The following is a 23,063-nucleotide window of genomic DNA, read 5'->3' as shown; positions in this document are numbered from 1 at the left end:
TACTATTTACGTCTTTTTACGGACTTATTTTTAAAATTTCGATTTCTTAAATGTTCGTGTAGGCCATATAGTCAGTTTTATATAGTTTTTAAACAAAAGAGATATACAGTCCCTGCTGCTCGTTTGACTCCTTATTAAAAAAAAAAATAAAGCAGCAAAAAAATTAGCCAATCAAATTAAGTTCGATTTCTTTTTGAAGCCAAAGAAATCAATTAACTATCAGGTCAATTTCTTTTGAGGGGTACAACGCGCAAAGAGGGTTAAACATTTAGGGTTACACTTGATACAAACACCATTAATTGCTTTATGTGAACCCTTTTGAGTGCACATTATATTATTATTTGTTAGTTGTTAATTAAATAGTTGTTAAAGTATGCCAGCTCCTAGATATTTAAAAGATGTAGTAAAGTCTTAATTTCAAACCTGGATAAGCAAGAGTTCAAGGGATCGTGATATTTTTTGCTTATAGAAGCTTCTCTCAGTGTTTATTGCTTATGGAAGTTGTCCCTCAGGACAGGATTACTTCCTTAGAGTTTTCTCGCTTATTCAGATTTGATTTTACTTAGTATCCAGCCTTGTTAGTACAAGTAGAACCTATCTGTCTTAACATCTGTACAACATTGACAATATTTAACCCTTATTAAAAAAGTAAAAACAACAATGTTAACTGTATGTTTTTTATACAAATGTTATGACAGTATAGAAAATTTCAGCTCAATGTATAAAAAGAAGCAGATCTTCTTTCATGCAAAACTATAAATAATGTAAAATATTGCTCAAACACATCCTTGTAAAACATAATGTAACAGCGGCTTCAAAAATAGTTAAACATAAAATAAAATAATTCAATATTGTAATATTAAATTTATTTATAAAAAGTTACATTTAATTAATAAATGGGTATGCAGAACTATTTATTTAATTTTTTTTTCGAGTTCTGTGAAAATATAAATAAGTCTGCTTTTCTTTTTATACTTTTTTCTTTACTTCCATCACAGCTGTAAAGGAGACTAGTTAGAAAATTATCTTCTTAAATTAGCAGTCTTTATGTTTCTAAGTGGAGTTTCATGATTGGGAACATCTAGAAAAATTTGTAGGAATATAAGTTAACAAAAAAGTTAATAACTAACTACGGGTAATTTCAACAAGCTAAAACAAAAACTAACTACAAAAAGTTAAGAAACTTTCAACTTGATGACTATTTAAGGAGATGAAATTTTTGGTGCTGTGCTGCGAAACCTAGAGTCCCATTACGTCCACAAAGTGAGGTCAAGAAGTGAACGTGTGTGCGACACTACACTCAAAAGCGGTCGGGCCGGTTCTCGCAAGCTCGCGACACCCACACACAACTGTGGTGATCACGACCACTTCTACAAATCAACAACTGCACCGCAAACTATATTTCGTTCCTCGCTCAACTTTAAACGACGACTTTACCCCAAAAATAAACACCTACGAATACCAAAAAAGACTATTTTTTTTAAGCTCGTACTACTTCAAACTATTCTTATTTTAAATAAAATATAGCTCATGCATTTAAAGTCAATTAATTCCCAGATTTAATTTTTATTTCAAATCCATAAATAAAGTGAACTATGTAAAAAGAAACAAGAATAGGGTTTAGTACCTTCATTGTCGTTGTTGGCTACGACGTTCTGCACCGAGACCGCTAAAATCCCCACGAACAACAGGCTCAATAATCTCACAATCATTTTAACCGGTCAAAAGCAGACACTGTTCACAGTTTTATTTAAATAATAATTTATACACTCGACATAGTCAAACCGACGTCACTCGCGCCGCGGAACAGCAATACAACGTTCGGCTTTTCTATCGCAAATGGCGGATGGTGGCGGATGACGGATGTGCTCATCGATTCCATTCGAGTCTGCGCGTTTGCAAAGCCTGTTGCTATTCTTTTTTATCTATGGTAACACTGAATATTATTTTGAAAAATATCTTATTTTTGTATTTTTGAAATATCTTACTTCACACAAAAATATCACAAATTATTCTCACGCAATAAAGTGATAGATAACTTAATCTTTTAATTATTTCTCAGTTGCAAAGTAGTGTGCCAGAGGTTTACCCAAAGTGAGTCCACTTCTGACACACTTTTTCAACTTTATATTTACATTATTTGGAATGAAAATGGTGGAACCATAAGATTAGTTGTATTTTAAAAAAGCAGCTATATTAAATCACGGTTTACTAATGGCTCAATGTTTATACGGACTTTAATTGAGCACGATGTTTGATATTTATGATGTTAAGAATTACGATTACATTTCTAGAACTTACTTCGAAATAAAATTGCGCGCAATAAAAATGCTTTTAGTTATAGTGTAATAATATGTATGTAATATCATAGTTAAGGAATTATAGGGAATACGGATGGAATAATAATAGATTTTTAATGCCCTAATTTTGAGTTGCAGAAAAAAATTAAGGCCTTTCATATGGCAGCACCGGAGTTTCGAAAGTTCAATTTCGCATGGCGGACGTGCAAGTGAACTCTGTTATTTGTTGGTGATAATTTCAATTATTATCTTGTCGAGATTCCTTATGGAAAGAACAATTCTATTGCTTCTATTTCTTTGCGGACGTGCACTATTCATTCCTTAACATCTGATAATGTTAAAGTGTTAGTTGTAGTTAAAATAGTGAGAACTGCATAGGTTTTTCTCAAAAATGGGAAAATGTGACGAAGCTAATGTCGAAGTTAGTATGGGGGACTCGGCGTCCCCCATGAAACCTGATAATTTCACCTTCACTGTACCCCCGGAGGCACCAGTCTTCGAGCCAACGCCTGAAGAGTTTTTGGACCCACTGGCGTACATCAGCAAAATAAGGCCCATCGCGGAGAAGTCAGGAATTTGTAAGATCAAGCCCCCAGCAGTAAGTACATTTCTTTGTCATCGACACACGAATTTCACCATTTTAGGGCCTGTTAGTCAATATTTGTTAGGATTTGAGCTGCAATTTATGATTTTCTAACCCTAATGTTACACGCTAAGAAACGTCTTGTGATGCAACAGAAGTAACTAGTTGTTCGTAATTAATGATTTTGTTCTTTTTGGTTTTGTTGCTGAAATCAAAATAATACGTGTCAAGGTATCCCTGTAATTGTTATTTAGCTATGCATCGCGTTTAATTAGTGACGAATGCATTCGCATATTGAAACAGTGGTTGCCATTTTGTGTCGTGCCCTCCTGCCTACTACACTTTAGATAAAAAAGAGCTGTTGCGAGTTTTTTGCCGTAACTAACTGTAACGACAACTCTGAACACAACATTTTTACCAATTTTCGCAAAAACTTTCAAAAATTAAGCATTCTCTTTATGATGGAACAATGCATATTGAAGCTTAAAATTATTTGCATTTCACTATATAATATGTTGTACGTATATTGTTGAATACATTTACATGTTCCTTGTGTGAAGAAGTCTACTATTCAAATAATTTTAAATCAGTATGGCTTACTTTTAGAGTGCCAACTTGTGCACTTAATCAATACCAAATGCCTTCTCAAACTTTTGTATTGACATAACATAAATGAAATTGCATAACTATAATAGGTCATCAAATATTTCTCTTATTTTCTTAAACCTAGTGCAATAATCTTAAACTATAATATAATAAGTCATTTTAACAACTTAATTGTCCTTAATACAAATATTTTTTGTTAGAAAATTAACATAATTAAAATTAATTAAATAAGTAATAATGAAATATAAATAATATTAAGAAAAAATACATTAATTAGAATGCCACATAACAGTGAGTAACATATTGATTATATTTATACCAATATTATAATTAAATTAAATTCAAATGATAAAATAAAGTATAAACTTAAATGCTACATATAAATCTTTATAAATTATGTGTAAAATATAACTAATTTAAGATATAATTCAGGAGATTGTGATTGTGTAATCTCCATACCTTTTTACTACTTTCATACTAAACTTCCCATTGTTAACAATTATCAAATACTATTATATCATATATCAAATCTAACTATTAAAATACAGTAAGGTCTTAGTGTAATTTTTTTTTATTACCTCATTCAAATTTCTTTATTTGGGGATAACAGTGAATGGATCATGTTAATATATTGCAAAAACTAGAAAACTTAAATAACTAGAGTTAGTAGAAAGTAATTAAATAAGACTTAATAGAGACACAAACCTCTAGCATCTTTAGAACCAAAACCATAACAAAGTATAAAAAAATCTGTGCTCAGGGTTAGGAATAGTCTAACCTGGATAAGCAAGAAACCTCTAGGAGTGATAGTCATTGTCAGGACTTATGACTATAAAATAAGCGAGAATATAGCATTAGAGAGAAATCAATGTCTCTTCGACTCTACACGGGTTCAGTTGCAGATAGAATGGAACATACATTGTTTTATTTATAAACCTAATGCAGTCTGCAGTTAAGATACAGTGGCACAAGGACTTATATCTTGCCATTTTAAGACTGTATGTATGTATGTATGTGATAGTGTTAATTGCATGTCAATGCTCCTACAAATGTTTAAATTAATATTTACAATAATATTGTTATTGTATTGTACTATGCAATAATTATTTTATAATAGTTATGTTTTATTTGCAATGATCGATCATTAGGCTATGTTATGTTTGATATCTATTTATTTATACAAGTGATTTTCTTTTAATTTTGTACGCTATATTTTTTATTTGTAAATAGGACAAAAATATTTTGTTATGTAAAATAATTATCACATCTACATAACTAGTTCTTATTCAAAAGAGTTAACCTAAAAATTTTATTGTTTACACAATGATAAATAATTTTATATATCAATGGAGTTATTTTTTATCAAAATATTTTAGTTCAATAACCTTGTGATAGTTATTTATACTAACCTATTGACTTATATTGCATTTTGTTAACTTATTAGTAGATATAATTTGACATTGCATTATCTTACTATTTCTAGATTATATAAAAAAGTACCTTTTTGATTTATGCTATGTGAAATATGTTTAAATATGCACTTAAATATATTTGGCTTAAAATAATAGGCATACAAAATGTTATTTTTTTAGAATTATGTAGAAATTAATATAATTGTTATTACAAAAATTCCAAGCGGAATTAAAAAAAAAAACTTTTTTAGTAGCCTATGTGTTCATCCAGATACATCTATGCCAAATTTCATCAAGATCTGTTGAGCTGTTCCGGAGAGACAATTGATATAAACAATTTTAATATTCATTGTTATTGATGAAACATTTGCTAAAACACAAATTTTTTTTTATAACACTAGGACTATTTAGTGAGCGTCGGTGGCTCAGGGGTTTAGCACTTGGCTTGCAATCTGCAGGTCTTGGGTTCGAATACCGCCATGTACCAATGTATTTTTCGATTTACATATGTACATTTTTCATTTATCCGACGTTCTTACGGTGAAGGAAAACATAGTGATGCAATTTGGACATATCTGAGAAGAAATTCAATATGTGTGAAGTCAACCACGCTGGCCCAATGCCTATAGCCTAGTCACCTCTAACTCGTGGTAGATTCCGTGCCCCTCGGTTGGGATGTATAGTGAGCTGATGATGAGGACTATTTCAATTATAATATATTTCACTGTATAAATCTGTGTATAGACCAACAAAATCTGACCTGATGGGCATAAGTGAAACTAAATTTCAGCAGGTCATTTGCTACCTTGTCAGGTTATAAAATGTCATAAGATGCTTGTCATACTGCAGTCATCCTGTGTGTCATTTTCTATTCTTAAGTAGATATAACATATTAACAGATAGAACTAACTGCAACAGACTGTACACATGTTTACCTATATTTTAGCTACAATGTAAGATGTCTAATTTGTAATTTGTTACAGCACTGGCAGCCTCCGTTTGCAGTTGATGTGGACAGATTACGATTCACTCCTCGGATACAACGGTTAAATGAATTGGAGGTAACATGCTATATAATGCTTTAGTAAACTTTAAATGTATAAAATTTACTGTCTAAGTAACTACCACATGTGATTTGACTGCTTATGTAAATAGTAGCTGTTGCTGGCTAACAACGAAAAAAAAACGTAATAAGTAGCCTATGTGTTCTTTCAGACTATGTTCTATGTCTGTACCAAATTTCATCAAAATCCGTTGAGCGGTTCTGGAGATACCTTCAAAGAAACATTCATCCATCTAAACATTCGCATTTATAATATTAGTAAGATTTATAAAAGAAATAATAGTAAATTGGCGAAATTATGAGTAAGGAAAAAAATCAATGATGTTTTTGTTTATAAATTATCAAATGCTTATTACAGAAGTAATACATAATCAAGTTATAATTATTTGATAACTGTACTATGTAACAGTAAAGTTTCATTTGTGTTGTTAACCTATTAATATAATTGTGAGAGTAGTGTAATACGAAATTATTAAGCATAGTGTCCGTTATCTTTCAACTTTGTCAAATTAATAATTTCCGTTCAATTACTAATACTGTCCTAAATTATTTATTCAAACCTCATCAGGTAAATGGACTAGTGACTTAATCAATTATCAAATTGGTTTACTGACATGAAATGAACGTATTAAATGTTAATATGTAAGCAATATAATTTGAAAACAATTTTGATAATTGATTTTGTTAAGGAGTAAATACAAAAAAAGAAGCTTTCAATAACTTTATATTTTTTTGATTTTCTACATGCGAGAAATTTCAACAACAATTTAACACTACTAGACTTAGTTGACAACCTTAGTTGATTGATTGTGGCAGTTAAAGTCGGTTTCTGATGCCAAAAATCTGTATAAATCATATCATCAATGTTTAATGTTTTAAACTAGGATTTTGGTCTCAAAAACCCACGGTTAGATGGCTGCATTTTTAGTAAAAATTAAAAGAGATTTTTAATTAACATTGGTTATCTTATAATTTTGTCTATCAGGCGATAACACGCGTGAAGCTGAACTTCTTGGATCAGATCATCAAGTTCTGGGAGCTGCAGGGTTCCGTGCTCAAGATCCCCACAGTAGAACGCAAGCCACTAGATCTCTATGCGCTGCATAAAATTGTTAAAGAAGCAGGTTTGTGAACATGGTTCTGTTTCTTTTCACTATTTTTGTTATATTTATAAATAGTCGAGCTTGGTTTATTAAACCTTTGTGTTTTTTTTCTTTCAATATAGTATTATTTTCCTTAAGTTTCATTATATCTTTTTTGTATAACAGTATAAAAAACTTATTATGTATGCAAGAGACAAAGCTTGCGGAATAGTATCAGATTACTTTTTTTTATAGCAACACAAGATACATGTGCATTGAATTTCGCAAGTTTTGCGATTACAACAATACTTTGTAACCATCGTTTGCAAAGTTTGCTTTTATTGATAATACTAGCTTTTGACCGCGACTCTGTCCGCGCTGTATTAAAGGTAACTTAATAAATAGCCTATGTGTTCTTCCATATTATGTTGTACATGTATGCCAAATATCATCAATATCTGTTAGGCCGTTCCGGAGATACCTTCAAAGAAATATCCAATTGATCATCTAAACATTCACATTCAATTCATGGAATTAAGCTAGTTCTATAAACACAATAATAAATTTAAACGTTACATTTCTTACTCTTGGCTTGTATGAAAAGAGTTGTGTCAAAGTCCCCAGCTTAAGTAAGTTCTGGTTGTTCAGGTGGTTTCGAGGTGTGCTCGGCGGAGCGCAAGTGGTCCAAGATAGCGCGACGCATGGGTCATCCGCAGGGCAAGGGTATAGGATCCATACTGAAGAACCACTACGAACGCATCTTGTACCCCTATGATGTCTTCAAGAATAGTGGCGCAGTTGGTGATAACAAAGAGACGGTAAGTATTTGTATACATCTCTATACAAATAGTTATATGTTCTAAAATATATTTTTAACTAATTAAGCTTGTATGTATTCTGTCATTTTGCAATGGACAAATGTACAAAAATTATATGTTTTCTTTATAGAGTTATAATTAATTCCTTCTTGTGACTCGAACACTGACCTCTGAACTTAATACCATTTGTTTTGGGGTCAGTTTGTAATCTCTTTTACTTGTCTTATTAAAAATAAGTCGCATAGATGGTGTTTGAAATATTAGATTTGTATAACTGACTTCCAATATGGGTGTAAAACTTGTCTTCGCTTAAAATGATGTTCAGAAAATCGAAGTGAAACAAGAGCAGACGCCGGAGAAGGCAGGTGCACGCAGCCGGTCGAGCAGCAAGTGCCCGGCCGCCACCCCGCCCCCCGCCGCCCGACGGTACAAGAGCTCGGAGCCGGAGCCCGAGGCGGAGGGCAGCCGCACAGAGGGCGCTTTGCCCGACCACGCTGACAGGAAGCTGCGCACGCCCAGCAAGGACGAGAATGCCAGCGAGACCAGGCGGAGTGAGTACTGAACATCTCTACATTGTCTAATGATAGGCAGTAGTCTTTGTCTACCACTCTAGGTTTCATTCTTTAATTCCATGTTGTGTGGAACCTTTATTCTTATACATTACTCATATAACTGTATAATTCTAAAACCAACTTACCGTGGGTTTCTGAGACCAAAATATTTGTATAAAACACATTGTTTCCCTGTCATTATCTTTGACAAAACAAAGATAACACACATGCTTTAAGTGGAGATTTTGGTCTCAAAAAACCCACTCATTAGACATGTTATAAGCTATTTTATTTCATAGTAATTGTTTAAGCTAATCAATTGATGGAGTTACTACTCTTTTAAATCACGGTGGTGTTTTATTCGAAAATGTCACTGATTAGATGTTGAGATAAATGTTGTTTTATTTTGTGAATTAAATATTAATAAAGTCAGAATTCAAATGCAATCATTTTCAAAACTATCCTTAGTATTTTAAATAACGGAAAAAAGCTCTGATAACTATGGATAATAATAACTTAATATTTCTAAATACCAATTATATTAATTGTAAGACATAATAAATAGGTTTATTTCGATTAATAGACTTTAAAATTTAGTTATTGTTTATTTTACATATAACAGTTTAGTTATTTGTATTTTGGTTTAAGCATTTGGAACTACTTTTAGTTAATTGTCTCAAGTTAAACTTTGCGTTAATATGTTTTATAGTACGAATGACTTTAATTGGCACATTGAGCAGAAGAAATCTCATTCCTGTAATTCCAGGTCAAATGCAGGTTACTTTATTCTGTATGTATTTATGTCAGGTCCTCGTGAGAACAAGTGGATGTCACCGGGAGGGAGCTGCGGTGTGGGGAGGTCGCGTCAGCTGCGCGAGCACCGGCTCAGCAACATGACGGTGTCAGTGACGCCTGCGCCAGCGCCGCATGCTCATCACCACAACCCTGATGACCCGGTCAGTTGTTACACCTACCAACACAAACCAACCATTAAAAAGAATCCCATAGGAAAAATTGACCATTTATTTATACTGTAAATTCTCGAGTTAATAATTTAAAAATAACTGTTTAGGTTTTCTTTCATCTGCGTTTTTGTTTTCTTTCCACACAGAAGACAGACGTTAATTAAGTGGAAGTAATTCCGCGTTATGTATGATGAGTGTGGTGCCAGAGGCCTAATTTTAGTCTTCCTTCCCTTCCCACCCTTTTCTTATTAGGAGAGGTGGATTTGATGGAGGAAGAGATGCATAGGAAGGTTAAATATTCTCTTTTTGTGCGTCTCCTCCTTCGTCGATTGAGGGTAGGCAACGCATCTGCTATTGCGAATGTCTGGGCAGCGGTCGTTTCTTCATTTCGGCGAATTCATGTGGCCGCTTGCTCGTTTGCCACTTTGTAATATAAAAAAAAATCTCGAAAGTCTTAATTCCTTGTAACTATTATAAACCTATCTACTAATTTATTCTGATATTAATTGATAAAAACTAAATCGTTGGTTATTTTTAAACAGTGATTTTGGCCCCGGAACCCAACAATAAGTCAGTTTACGTAGTCGAGTGGAAGTTCTAATTAGTTTATTATTGTGTATATAAAATGTAATTTGTGTGTGTCAGTTGGCAAAGTACATGTGCCACGTGTGCGGGCGCGGTGACGTGGAGGAGCAGATGCTGCTGTGTGACGGCTGTGATGACTCCTACCATACCTTCTGCCTCGTGCCGCCGCTCGCTGATGTACCCAAGGGGGACTGGCGGTGCCCTGTATGTCTCGCTGAGGAGGTAACATATAAAAAAAACATTATGCTAAACAAAATACGAAGCCAGCTAAGTAACTTGTGTGAAGTTACCACCAAAAGTTAAGTGACTAACTATTATAATCATAACAATTATCAAAAAGTTTAAGATCAAGATTGGGAAATACACACCTGAATAAGAGAAACCTCTATAAATGAGAGTAAATGTCCGGTGTCAACGGACGACCTCCATAAGCGAGAAACTTGGGAAAAGAAAGAAACTCCTAAGCGAGAAAAAAATCGCGATCTTTTGGATTCTCGTTTATCTAGGTTTGATTGTAATTTGAAATCAAAAGAGGACTACTGGAAAAATTAGATATATTTATTTTACGTGTGTTTTTTTATTATTTTTTCGTTGTTTTTGTAATGAACGTGTACTAATGTATGAATTTTGCAGGTGTCGAAGCCGGCGGAGGCGTTTGGGTTTGAGCAGGCGACGCGCGAGTACACGTTGCAGCAGTTTGGTGAAATGGCTGACCAGTTCAAATCAGACTATTTCAATATGCCCGTTCACGTCAGTACCAATATATAGACAATGATATAATTTAAACTAGCTCACGATTTCCTTAACGCAGAATTAAAAAAAGTAGTCTATGACATGCCCGTGTATGTAACCTATCTTACAGTCAAAGTCCCGTCAAAATATGTTCAGCTGTTTTGGAGATTATCAGGCACAAACGCAGACAGACTAAAATTTGTAATATTGTTTTTCGCTATAGTAGAGAAAATACATTTTTTTTCTATATTACATACAGATATACCTATTTTGTTAACTATGTAGATACCCACTCATGAATAGAAATCATGTACATTTCTTTATCTTTTTAATATGCGATTCTTTCTTTCGTTAATTTTTTTTAATCTTATCTTACTAATATACAGTCAAAATCTGTTATAACGACATCGCAGGGACTACTCATATTGAGTCGTAAAAACCGATAGTTGTAACAACCGGTGACAGGAATTAATAGGAAAGATATGTATATAACATTCAGCCAGGACCTTTGATTTTGGTCAATTTAACCGGTATGTTGTTCTAAACGATGTCGTCATAAACGGTTTTGACTGTAATAAATGAGAATGTTTGGATGGATGGATGTTTGTTAGAAGGTATACAGAATGGCTTAATGATCTTGCTAAAATTTGTCATAGATGTAGAACATAATTTGAAAGAACACATAAGTAACTAATTTTTTTTTAAATTCCGCATGGACGGAGTCGCGGGTAACAGCTAACACTTTATAAAAGGATTAATTCTAGGAATAAATACGATTAAAATTGTAATATTTGTGTATGTCTGATACAGATGGTGCCGACATCAACAGTGGAGCGCGAGTTCTGGAGAGTTGTGTCCTCAATAGACGAGGATGTGACGGTGGAGTACGGAGCAGATCTGCACTCCATGGACCATGGCTCTGGTGAGGCTGCCTTCACACTTCACAATACTACATTATTCATTTTAGGCAATTTTATGTCATTTTAAGCGATATTAATATTGTTCATTTGCAAGGATTGCGTTCCGTTTTACACAAAACGTTGAACGAACGAACCTCTATGATATTGTAATTTTGTAAATAGATTAAAATCATTGGGTTTTTTAAGATTTACATTGCCTTTTGTATGAAGATCGTTACATAAATCTAAGGATACTATTTTATGGATCAACTCTAAAGAAACGGCGTATGACGAGAGTGCGTGTTGGAGGTCGAGTTTTAGTCCACGTTCCCTTCCCATCTTTATTAGGAAATGTTGGGAAGGGGATTGAATTTGGAGGAGAATGGGATGTGTAGGAAAAGGAAATAAATCGATTAAAGTTATGCAACACATCTGCAATTGCGGATGTCTCTGTCGATTACTTCTGTCATTACAGGGACTGGGATCAGGTAATAAAGGCTATTTTTATAAAGAAATTGTAAATTGAAAATGACAAACATCATAAGTCCGTTCAATATTCTGTCATTTTATTTTTTTATTTAAAACTCTACATATTGTATATGTGGTATGTCTGTATTTAATATTTGTTGTATATGTTAGGTTTCCCGACCAAGTCGAGCGCTCATCTCTATCCAGGAGAGCAGCAGTACGCGGACTCCAGCTGGAACCTGAACAACCTGCCGGTGCTGGACGGCTCCGTGCTCGGACATATCAACGCAGATATATCCGGCATGAAGGTAACGCCCACACACTCTGAAACCACGCCCATTATACACATGGATCAACATGGATGGATTGCCAAAAATGTCCTATTGAGATAGTTTTATGTATAAAGTATACCATATTCAAGTAACATTTAACATAACATTTATTTTTTTAATTTCTTTTCCGTGATAAGTTAATTGTTTTTTTTAAGTCTTTAAACGATATTTTCTTTTTAATTTTGTTTACATTTGAAATGTTTCTAAAATTATTCATTGGTCTAGATCCCTTGGTTATATGTGGGCATGTGCTTTGCCACCTTCTGCTGGCACAACGAAGATCATTGGAGTTACTCCATCAACTACCTGCACTGGGGCGAGCCGAAGACCTGGTATGGTGTGCCGGGCTCCAAGGCGGAACAGTTCGAGGCAGCTATGAAGGCGGAGGCTCCGGAGCTGTTCCAGCTGCAGCCGGACCTGCTCCACCAGCTCGTGACCATCATGAACCCTAATATACTCATGAAGGCTGGAGTGCCGGTGTACAGGTGAGAATTTAGTTACAAATTGTTCATTGTGTAGTTTGTTTACCTTTTATGTATCTGTGATCATTGTATTTTTTTTTCGACCGAAATATACCTTTATTTTTATTTCAAATCTAATTTAGGAGTCAAAGATTATTAACACGTTCAGTGCCATTAGGAACTTTTCGTATCATAAACTCGTCAGGTGTATCAGTGGCACTCAACGTGTTAATTACACAATATCATGAACAAAAAAAACATCTTATTAAGTGTAACTTGTTGTGTTTGTTAGGACTGACCAGCACGCGGGAGAGTTTGTGATAACGTTCCCACGAGCTTACCACGCTGGATTCAACCAAGGATACAACTTTGCTGAGGCTGTCAACTTCACCCCAGCAGACTGGGTGAGCTTGTCACATCTTATATGTCACATATAGGGTAGTCATAACAGTAATCACCCACTTGACAAAAATACTACAGCATTACAAAGTATTTAAATACTGTTAGGTAGTGACTGTGTCATCTGAAAAATGGTAAACATGATGAATGAACAGTTTTGTCCCGTTCTCTTTGAAATCTATACGTATTCAGACGGCAGACTGACGCCGACAACTTGTTCCAGTTATTGGCTGTTGGCATAAAATCCGCCTCCTTCAAATGCGAGGCCTATCTGCTACATATGGATGGTAATCAGTGTTTATATACGTGTCAACTTAGAATGGACATGGTACATTTATATCAATCAAAATGATTTATCAAGAAAGTCAATAACTGCTAAAAACTGGTTTAAATGGTTATGAAATTTAACCTAAAAATACAGTGATTTTAGGTTAAGCCTGACGATTTTGTTGGCACGTTGTGCCGAAATATTCTCTTATTCGTGACGTGCCAACTCAAATGTTTTTCATCTTTTATTTAGTTGACTTTTGACAGCTCGTGTGAGGTCTGTGAGGTCTTTTTGTGTTGCTATAACCAGTGTGTGTGTACAGCTGAAGATGGGTCGCGAATGCATCGCCCACTATTCGACACTGCGGCGCTACTGCGTGTTCTCACACGACGAGCTGGTGTGCAAGATGGCGCTGGAGGCGGACGCGCTCAGTCTGACTGTGGCGCTGGCTGCGTACCGCGACATGCGCACCATGCTGCACGATGAGCGCAAACTGCGCAAGGGTCTACTAGACTGGGTGAGTCACCACGGCTTAGAATATAATTTTAAGAATGAGCTATAAAGAGGTTGAATTTTTTTTTTAATATAGTTGTTCAAAAAGTGGGTTATTACATACTCGAGCTTTTTCTTTACCTTTTCCGAACTCGTGCGTTCTTTTTCCCAACTGACAAAAAAACAACCACGAAATTTTAACAAAAAAAATCATAGAAGTTTTTATGATGAATGCAAATATTTCTGAAAAGAAGCTACTAATTTGTTTCAATAAAAAAATCTACTGAAGCTTTGGCTGTATAGGCATAGTTCCTTTTGTCTACCCAGAATGGATAAAGGAAAGAAAAGAGATATCTGCTTATATTTTTTACGTTTGACGCCATGTTCCAAAAATTTTAGTTGGTTGAGTTTATTGTGTTTTTATTATTCTATTAAAAAAAAAAATCGCAACTATATTAAAAATAGTTGTTCAGTAGAAGTGTGGAACCGTCATTACAACTCGTTCCTACTGTCAACTTGTAGACATTTGTTGTATTGTAATGATGTGGTGTGTCATGTGTCAGGGTGTGACGGAGGCGGAGCGCGAGGCTTTCGAGCTGCTGCCGGACGACGAGCGACAGTGCCAGTTGTGCAAGACCACGTGCTTCTTGTCGTGTGTGACGTGCGCGTGCACATCGCACGTCGCCTGTCTGCGTCACTACGCGCAGCTCTGCACGTGCCCGCCTGCAGCACACAAACTCAGGCTAGTACAAAAACTATAATCCAACCATTTCAAAAATCTTAACAGTGGTAGACGGCAACACCAACAATATGTCCTAGCTCAGTGAAATACCACAACCATACAGAAGACAGACGTCAAATGGAAGTAATACCGCTAACAGTCTGATGAGTGTGGTGCCGGAGGCATAATTTTAGTTATCTTTCCCTTCCCACCCCTTTTCTTATAAGGAAAGGATGGGAAGGAGAGGTGGATTTGATGGAGAAGGATATGCATAGGAAGGTTAAATATTCTCTTTTTGTGCATCTCCTCCTTCGTCGATTGAGGGTAGGCAACGCATCTGCAATTGCGAATGTCTATGGGCAGCGGTCGCTTCGCTATTTCGGTTAATTCATGTGGCTGTTTGCTTTTTTGCCACCTTGTAATATAAAAAAAAATATATATATATTCAAATTTCTATGGTATAAACTAATTTTACATGTTATTTGAAAAAAAAACTAACCCGGGTTACGTCTAAATATTTTTAGTGAAAGAGAAAAATAATTTTAGTGGGAGAATGAAAGTGTGTATATATGTGCAGATATCGGTACACGCTGGACGAGCTGCCGGCGATGCTAGACAAGCTGAAGAAGAAGTCGGAGCTGTTCCGCGAGTGGGCTGAGGCGGTGCAGAACGCGCTCGATCCAGACACGCCCAAGACCTGCGACCTGGACGGTCTGCGCGCACATCTGCGCCGCGCACACGAACTCAAAGTACGTACGAACTAAGCTCCCATAAATTTAATAGTTTTCCTTTTGATGTGAAACATCTATAGGATCACTTGTAAACCGAATCGTTGGCGTGGCGACGCTTGCCGTGGCGACGGGTCGCCAAGCTATACTAAGGTATACATTATTATTATTATCATTATTTTATCTTTATTTTATCATTATTTTATCTTTATTTTATCATTATTGTCATTATTGTCATTATTATCATAATTATCATTATCATTATCGATGATAAACACACGATGTTTCACATCTGGCAGGCGTCCCATGACGGCTCACAAGTTTGTTTTTTTTTACTTCGATTCTCTGGTTAATAACTCACAATGTGTTTCTGTTCAGATGCACAAAACGGAGCTGGTGCGCGCGCTGGAGACTGCTATCGAGGACGCGGAGAAGTGCGCCTCGGTCATCCAGCAGCTGGACCTGAACAAGATGCGTACGCGCACGCGCCACCACGACCCCAAGTACAGGCTCACCATACACGAACTAACACTTTTCGCTGCAGAGATTGATGGCCTCGCCTGCGTGCTGCCTGAAGGTATCGAGTTTTTATTCCTAGTTATTTAAAATATCCCTTAGTAACTATTAAAGAGCTATGAGTAACAAATTTTTGTTTTGTCAGGTTCGGCAGTAAAGGAAGTGTTAAGACAGACTGAGGAATTCGAAGACCGAGCGACGGAGCTGCTCAGCAAGGACCTGGATGAGGTGGACGCTACTACCGTCAGGGAGCTGGAGGAGGTATGTATAGTTGATTAATTCATTTACTCTTTCTTTCATATTATCTCTCTCCCTTGTTCTGTCTCTCTGCCTGAAGAAATTCATAGCTTTTATCTGATATGATGGCGAAGTTAACTTTCTTCGTGATTTCATTCACTTTGTTCCATTATATAAATTTCCTAATACTTTATATTATTGTATAACAAAATATAGTTGCAGAAATTCTGGACGAGTGAGAGTATTATTACTGTTAGTTAGTACTTGTTAATAAATAATTGTTGTGTTCAGGTGGTAGAGTTGGGTTCGCGGCTGTGTATCGTGCTGCCGCAGCTGTCTGGTGCGCAAGGTAGGCTGGCTCAGGCGCGCTGGCTGGCCGAGGTGCGCACTCTGCGCGAGGACTGCGCCGCGCTCACACCGCCAGTGCTGGACCGTCTGCTGCGTGATGCTGACAATGTGCTGCCACATCGCAGGGTCGAGCAGGAGAGAGCTGCTCTGTACAAGTTGAGAGGTTTGTAAAACAACTAAATTGATCTGAAATAGAAAATCTAGGAAAAACTAAAGTTGATTGCTATACCACAAAAAACAAAACATAGGATATTATAGAAAAATATGACGTTTTATAATTTTTTTTAACAAATATTGCATTATTTTAACTCGATATCTGTATTACTAGGTCAAGTGGAGGAGTGGGAGGCGCGCGCGCAAGCAGTGCTGTGCGAGGGGCGCGGTGAGGGCGGGGCGGGGGCTGCAGGGGGCGGGGCCGGAGAGGCACACACCAGCCTGGCCGAGCTGGACCAGCTGCTGGCTGACGGTGACGACATTGAGGCCGCGCTGCCCTCGCACCACGCCCTGCACCAGGCTGTTGCCCACGCCAGAGATTGGCTAGCAAAGGTATACAAATAATTAAAAAAAATCTTTGAATTGAAATTTCATGTTTGTTCATCTATAAAAGCAAATGTTGTATTATATGTTATGGTTTCATGGTATCAGGTTGAGGAGATGCAGTCGAAGGAGCTGTACCCGTACTTGCACAGTGTGGAGGCGCTGGCGAGACGCGGAGCTCAGATCCCGCTCGCACTCTACGAGAAGGACCAGTTGGCTGCGGCGTTGCATTCCGCCAGGGAGTGGAAGCGCGGCGCCGCAGATATGTTCCTCAAGAAGGTACCCACAGATGAAAAACCTTGATCGTCGTTATTTTTGTTGGCAAAAATACCCGTAAAAGCCTCAATTTATAATTAACGGTCATTAATAGAATAATGTTCGTAATTTCGTTTAATGTTTTAGAAACTCTGCATTTGATATCATTTCACTAAGATCTTAAAAGTGATAAAGCGTTTAAGATTTATTGAAAATAAAAATGTAATTGATTGGTTTCAGAATTGGCCGTACAGTTTGCTAGAGGCGCTCTCTCCCCGCACTGAGTACAGTGGGGGGGCGCGGCGGCGGGGGAGGGAGGCGGGGGAGGCGGGGGCGTTCCTGCAGCACTTCAGCGAGGACGCCACGCCCACTGAGATCGTCGCCGCATTCAAACAGGCCGAGCATAGAGAACTGGCCGCTATCAAAGAACTCAGGTATACCATTAAAACTAGTTAAATTATGTCAAAATCTGTAATATTTAACAGATTATAAAAATATCGTTCAAATTAAATCGTGCTATTTATCATTCAGAGCTCGAAATATGCGCAAAGAGGTCCGCTCGGCGCCCATCACTGGTGTGACATTCTGCTTGTGTCAGAAGCGACAGTACGGCGTCATGTCACAATGCGAACTCTGCAAGGATTGGTTTCATGGTAATTTTTTATTTTTTTATTTACTGCTCACGGAATGTTCTAGATGTTTTAATACTTTATTTGTATATGTATGTTAGCGTCGTGCGTATCATCTGCGTTGGAGGAGCGCGACTCGTCACCGGAGCGCGGGGAGCCGCCGCCTGCCGAACAGAAGTTCCTATGTCCGGACTGCACGAGGACCAAACGCCCCCGACTGCATCGTATACTGGCGTTACTGGTGAGAAATTATATAATTCACCATTTAAACTTGCCTAAGTGTCCACTTACCGCTCAGTAAGATGCCCGAAATCGTAAAGGAAAAGAGTTCATAACAGATCAAGTACTTTAAGTATTAATGTCTTTTGTATGTTAGGTGTGGTTGCAAAAGCTGCCGGTGCGTCTGGCGGAGGGCGAAGCGCTGCAGTGTGTCACGGAGCGCGCCATGGCGTGGCAGGACTCGGCGCGTGCGCTGCTCTCCGCCCTCCCGCACCACGCCCACGGCCACGCCCACGGCCACGCCCACCAGACTGAGCACAGGAGAGACAGCGGCACTCACACGCATGCCTCAAGGTAATACACAATCTTTGTCGCATTAGATTGGTGAAATCTTCTTGAAATAAGGTGATTTAAAACTGTTTTATGAGCAGATCATCAGCGAGCGTGGAGCACGCGTACAGCGCGACGCCGCGTTCCCCCAGCGCGCGTCTCACGCCCGGTCTGCTGCAGAAACTTGAGGATCTCATGCTGGAAGGAGACTTACTAGAGGTGAGACCTTTATCACATCTACTCATAATACTAAGTTCTGTGTTTGTTGGCACTATCTATATTTCTGTATTTATCAGGTGCGACTTGAAGAGCAAAGTCAGGTGTGGAATGCAGTGCTGGCTGCGAGGGGTGCGGAGGGGCGACGTAGTGCTCGCGTGTTGGACGCCGGACGCCGCAAGAGGCCGCAGCGAGCGCCCCGACCACACAGACAACTGAAGCGTACGCGCCCGCACCACGGTACGTACACGTGCACGTATACGTTCACATTGATCAAAGTTTGTTGGTCATTTTAATGAAGATCTTTTCTTAATGAATTTTGTTTGTTTTTTCCTAGGCCCAACCACAACAAAGACTACGATAAAACGAGGTTCTGCCACGACAACAAATTACTTAAATAGAAAACAGGTAAAGCATATTCTGATTTCTGAAAATACTTAGAGCGTCGGTGGCTCAGGGGTTAAGATCAGTTGTAATCTGCAGGTCCTGGGTACGAATTCCGCTATGTACCAATGTGTTTTTCGATTTACATATGTATATTTATCCGATGTTCTTACGATGAAAGAAAACATCGTGATGCTGCATATCTAAGAAGAAATTCAATGATATGGAAGTCAACCCGCACTGACCAGCGTGGTTGACTATAGCCTAGTCACCCCTAAATTAGGGTAGGCTCCGAGCCACTCGGTGGGGACAGTGAGCTGATGATGATGAAAGCATATTATAATACAAAAAAAAAATCCACAAATAAGTAGACAGTGAAAAAATCATAACAAATGTGAATTATTATTTTTGCTTGCACAGGGAATGTCGTCTGGTTCTGGTCTGATGATGAGGAAGCACTACATGGCGCGGCAGGAGCGGCGCAAGCGCGGCCTGGCTGTCTCCACACGCGGCAAGCATGCCCGACAGACCAGGATAGGTGACATGACATACTTGACACATTACACGGACTGACTCCTTTTGTGTCAGACCTAAACTAACATTAGATATTTTGTGTGCAGCACAACAGCGCGGGGCTGGCGGCAGTGGAGCTGGTGCTGGTGCGGCTGCAGGTGGTAGTGGTGCTGGTGCGGGGACAGCACGCCGCAGCACGCTGACAGCGAGACGCAGCAGCTCATCTTCAGTCTCCTCAGCCTCTTCTGATGAGGACTGCGCCGCAGACAACTGTCTCAGACCCACCGGTAATTACTTACAATTTGATTATCCAATCTATATATATATATATTATTACTATTACAATTATTATTATTATTATTATTTTTCAAATTTCGAAATTTAGTGATTTTTAAATAGCTGTAATTAGTCTTTATGTAAAGATAATTGTACTTTGTAAGAGAGTTTTGGAAAGCTCGAAGACTCTACTTTAAGAATATAAAATCGTTTTTTAGAGTTGAGCTATAGGGCTCGGGTTTGGTGAGAATTTTTTTTATATCAAATAGAAACATTTGAGAGGGTATCGGTTAAAAAAAAAAATTAAAAATTTTTTTTGAATCACCCTAATATATATATATATAAAAGAAAGTCTTTCACTATTTATAACTCAAGGTCGGTCGAACTGATTTAGCTGAAAATTGATGGAGAGGTAGCTTAGAACTAGGAGACGGACATAGGAACTTTTTTATCTTGTGTGCATTTTTTTTATTCCACGCGGACGAAGTCGCGGGTAAAAGCTTGTAAGAGATAAACGTATGTATGACAATGTATGTAACTGTATGATGTTGCAGGTAAAGAAGTGGACTGGGTTCAGTGCGATGGAGGCTGTGATCAGTGGTTCCATATGCACTGTGTCGGTCTCAGTCGCGGTGCTCTGCGAGAGGATGATGACTACGTTTGCGGCGCCTGTGCACGAGACACGCGCTGAACACAGCACTGAACAATACTGAGTGATGCTGAACAACATTGAGCTACGCTGAACAACACTCGGAACACTCACATTCATGATTTTTCACTAAAAAAATAACTGATTAATTACCAACAGTAAATTCAAAAGTAACGATCAAAATTTTAACTAAAATTTTGTTATAATTTGGAATCAATGAGTTGTTTTTCCAATATAAGTGACTTACGTTTAAATGACTGTAAAATTCAGAAATGAACAAATCTAATGAACTAATATATAACAAATGGTGATTTGTTAGGTTTTTTGTAACTTATTAGTTGTTTACAACAATATAATAACAATTTGTGAAAATATTAACAACAAATAATAGAAGAAATATTGAATAATGGAGTTTTCGCTTGCACTCCGCAGTGCTATTTGCACAATATTAATGGACGAGAGATTTCTTTCGTATATTATTTAAGAAATAACTAATTTCATATGTTCCTTTATATATTCAGAATATCTCGATGTTTAGTACCCTCCCCTCCCCCCACTTAGTAATTACCCCGCTTTTAAAATGTCAATGTTATGGATTTAATATTGCAATGTTCGTGTGGAGACGCTTTTGTACCTGCGCAAGCGCATTTCCTTGGGTCGGTGATTAATTTCAAAGTGTTCATTATAAATAATATATAAATTAATATGTTAAAGTTTAACGACATTGAAATTTGAACCTTAAAGTCTCGTAGTTAGATACAAATTGCGACGCTCGAAACCCAGTCGATGTTAATTAATAACTAGGACTGTGAGTGGGTTTTGTAAATACTTTTTTTTTTGGATTGGAATGAATTTACTAATGTATTTTGTAACTTGAACGAAATTAGTGCATTGTTTTTTTTCGTGAAATTAAAAAAAATACATCCCGCGTTCTTTCTACTTATCTTTTAACTTGAACAAAACTTAAATGATATGAAGTTTTTGATCGTTCTAATGTCTGATGTCGAATGTTAACTTAAGTTGTTATTGTGTAGTTAGACACAGGCAAGAATTACGCTTTGACTGTAAAGTTTAATTTAGACATAAACTCATATAATTTAGCCTATAGAATGAGACAAACGTACGGAACATATATTTGTCTTGGTCTGTAGCTTTGTTTGTATAATTCCGGTTTATGTCTAAATAAATCTTTATATATTTGTTGTTATACAAAAATACCGTCACTGGAACAATGTCGGGACATTTTGTATACAAAATTATATTTTATAAATAATACAGAAATTATTATCAAGAAAGGATACAGTTGTCTAATTTGTAGATATTTTTTTTTAAATAATAATTGAGTTTTGTCCAATATTCTGTTTGATAACTTAGAATCAAGAGACAAACTGAAAACTTGTAAGTAGATGGCGCTAGTGTCAATAGCGAGCTGTCATCTGTCATCTGTCAAAATTATGTCATTCTAGCGGCTTAAAAAAATTACTTGGTTTTTTTATTGAGTGAAATTTGTCGTTACTATGATTATAGTCTACAAAGTACTTTGTACTTTTTATATAAAATATATAGTTTTTTTACATATACAGTGTAAACTCTTTATAACGTTATCCTTTATAACAATAAACTCCCTGTAACGTTGAAGTGAGCCCAACTTGGTTGGTTTGCGTTAAAACCCACATATTGAAAAACTCTTTATAGCGATACGCCATTCTCTATTACGAAGAAATATGTTCATATTTGTAGACAGTTAATATTTATTATCGGTATTAATGTTTATGTTATGTTATCTTGTTAATTTAGTTGTTTTTTTGTTCACTCCATATAACGATAACTCTTTATAACGACAAAAAATGCTCAGTCCCTTGAGTTTCGTTATAAAGAGTTTACACTGTATATATATTTGTGGTATTTTTATTGCTTTAGTAATTTTTGATATTGACATAAATAGTGACTAAAAGATATTTTTTTCAACCTAATTGTATGAAATGTCCCGATGTTTGTCGATATATTGATGTTTTATACGAAACTTGTAAATATATGTTGTAGGTGTGTCTGTATGTGTGTGGCCACGCCCCCTTCGCTCTCACACCTTTCATACAACCACAAATGTATGTGTGACAGAGTTTTACTGAAGTAGATTTTTCTCTCAGTGTGACATTTAATGTATGTATAGATATTAAAGAGTTAAATATATTTTATTAATGTCCAATTTTAGAGTTAACGCTTCATTTTTTTTCCGGTGTGTATTTATATAGCTTTTGTAACGTTCTATTTTGAACTCTATGCCCCACATAATAAGGTGTATTTCGACTACTACGTTACTTTTCTAGTAGTTTTGTAACATACTGGTTAGTGTGATATTGTATATTTTTTATATTGGTAGATGTATAATATATTTGTACTCTTATAAGCCAATTTGAACTCTATTGCATAGGAAACAGTGTACGTTTTGTCACAGCGTTGCTTTTAGACGAATTTTTTTTACGTAAATG

General features: G+C 36.7%; 2 protein-coding genes across 2 annotated transcripts in view; one reads left to right on the top strand and one right to left on the bottom strand.

Annotated features, from left to right (window-relative positions):
* The window catches only part of LOC106707757 (calsyntenin-1), a 102,077-nt gene extending 100,203 nt beyond the window's left edge, over nucleotides 1-1,874 (bottom strand). Inside the window, exon 1 of the mRNA XM_045683843.1 lies at nucleotides 1,628-1,874. Coding sequence (XP_045539799.1) covers nucleotides 1,628-1,712 — 85 coding nt within the window. The 5' untranslated portion in view covers nucleotides 1,713-1,874. The remainder of the gene's footprint in view (nucleotides 1-1,627) is intronic.
* Nucleotides 1,875-2,492: 618 nt separating this feature from the next.
* On the top strand, nucleotides 2,493-20,747 carry LOC106707731 (lysine-specific demethylase lid). Its single transcript, XM_045683842.1, has 30 exons — nucleotides 2,493-2,898; nucleotides 5,885-5,962; nucleotides 6,950-7,088; nucleotides 7,695-7,864; nucleotides 8,190-8,415; nucleotides 9,223-9,371; nucleotides 10,026-10,187; nucleotides 10,599-10,715; nucleotides 11,508-11,619; nucleotides 12,236-12,372; nucleotides 12,622-12,881; nucleotides 13,150-13,261; nucleotides 13,847-14,041; nucleotides 14,580-14,758; nucleotides 15,315-15,486; nucleotides 15,844-16,042; nucleotides 16,127-16,242; nucleotides 16,510-16,729; nucleotides 16,895-17,112; nucleotides 17,212-17,382; nucleotides 17,599-17,792; nucleotides 17,890-18,011; nucleotides 18,089-18,228; nucleotides 18,364-18,560; nucleotides 18,638-18,755; nucleotides 18,833-18,992; nucleotides 19,090-19,160; nucleotides 19,557-19,674; nucleotides 19,757-19,936; nucleotides 20,480-20,747. The coding sequence occupies exons 1-30, from the start codon at nucleotides 2,692-2,694 to the stop codon at nucleotides 20,614-20,616; spliced, it is 4,776 nt and encodes a 1,591-aa protein (XP_045539798.1). The 5' UTR covers nucleotides 2,493-2,691; the 3' UTR covers nucleotides 20,617-20,747.
* The last annotated feature ends 2,316 nt before the right edge of the window (nucleotides 20,748-23,063 follow it).

This window comes from Papilio machaon, chromosome 23 (genome assembly GCF_912999745.1).
Source record: "Papilio machaon chromosome 23, ilPapMach1.1, whole genome shotgun sequence".
Classification (NCBI taxonomy): domain Eukaryota; kingdom Metazoa; phylum Arthropoda; class Insecta; order Lepidoptera; family Papilionidae; genus Papilio; species Papilio machaon.
The sequence above is the reverse complement of the archived record's forward strand: the minus strand, read 5'-3'. Positions and strand labels throughout refer to the sequence as shown.

Excerpts from the sequence above, each read along its gene's own strand:
- LOC106707731 (XM_045683842.1), top strand. The coding sequence starts at position 2,692 with ATGGGAAAATGTGACGAAGCTAATGTCGAAGTTAGTATGGGGGACTCG. Across the intron at positions 16,730-16,894 it reads TGCTCTGTACAAGTTGAGAG|GTCAAGTGGAGGAGTGGGAG; the intron begins GTTTGTAAAACA and ends CTGTATTACTAG. Across the intron at positions 19,675-19,756 it reads TGCCCGACAGACCAGGATAG|CACAACAGCGCGGGGCTGGC; the intron begins GTGACATGACAT and ends TTTTGTGTGCAG.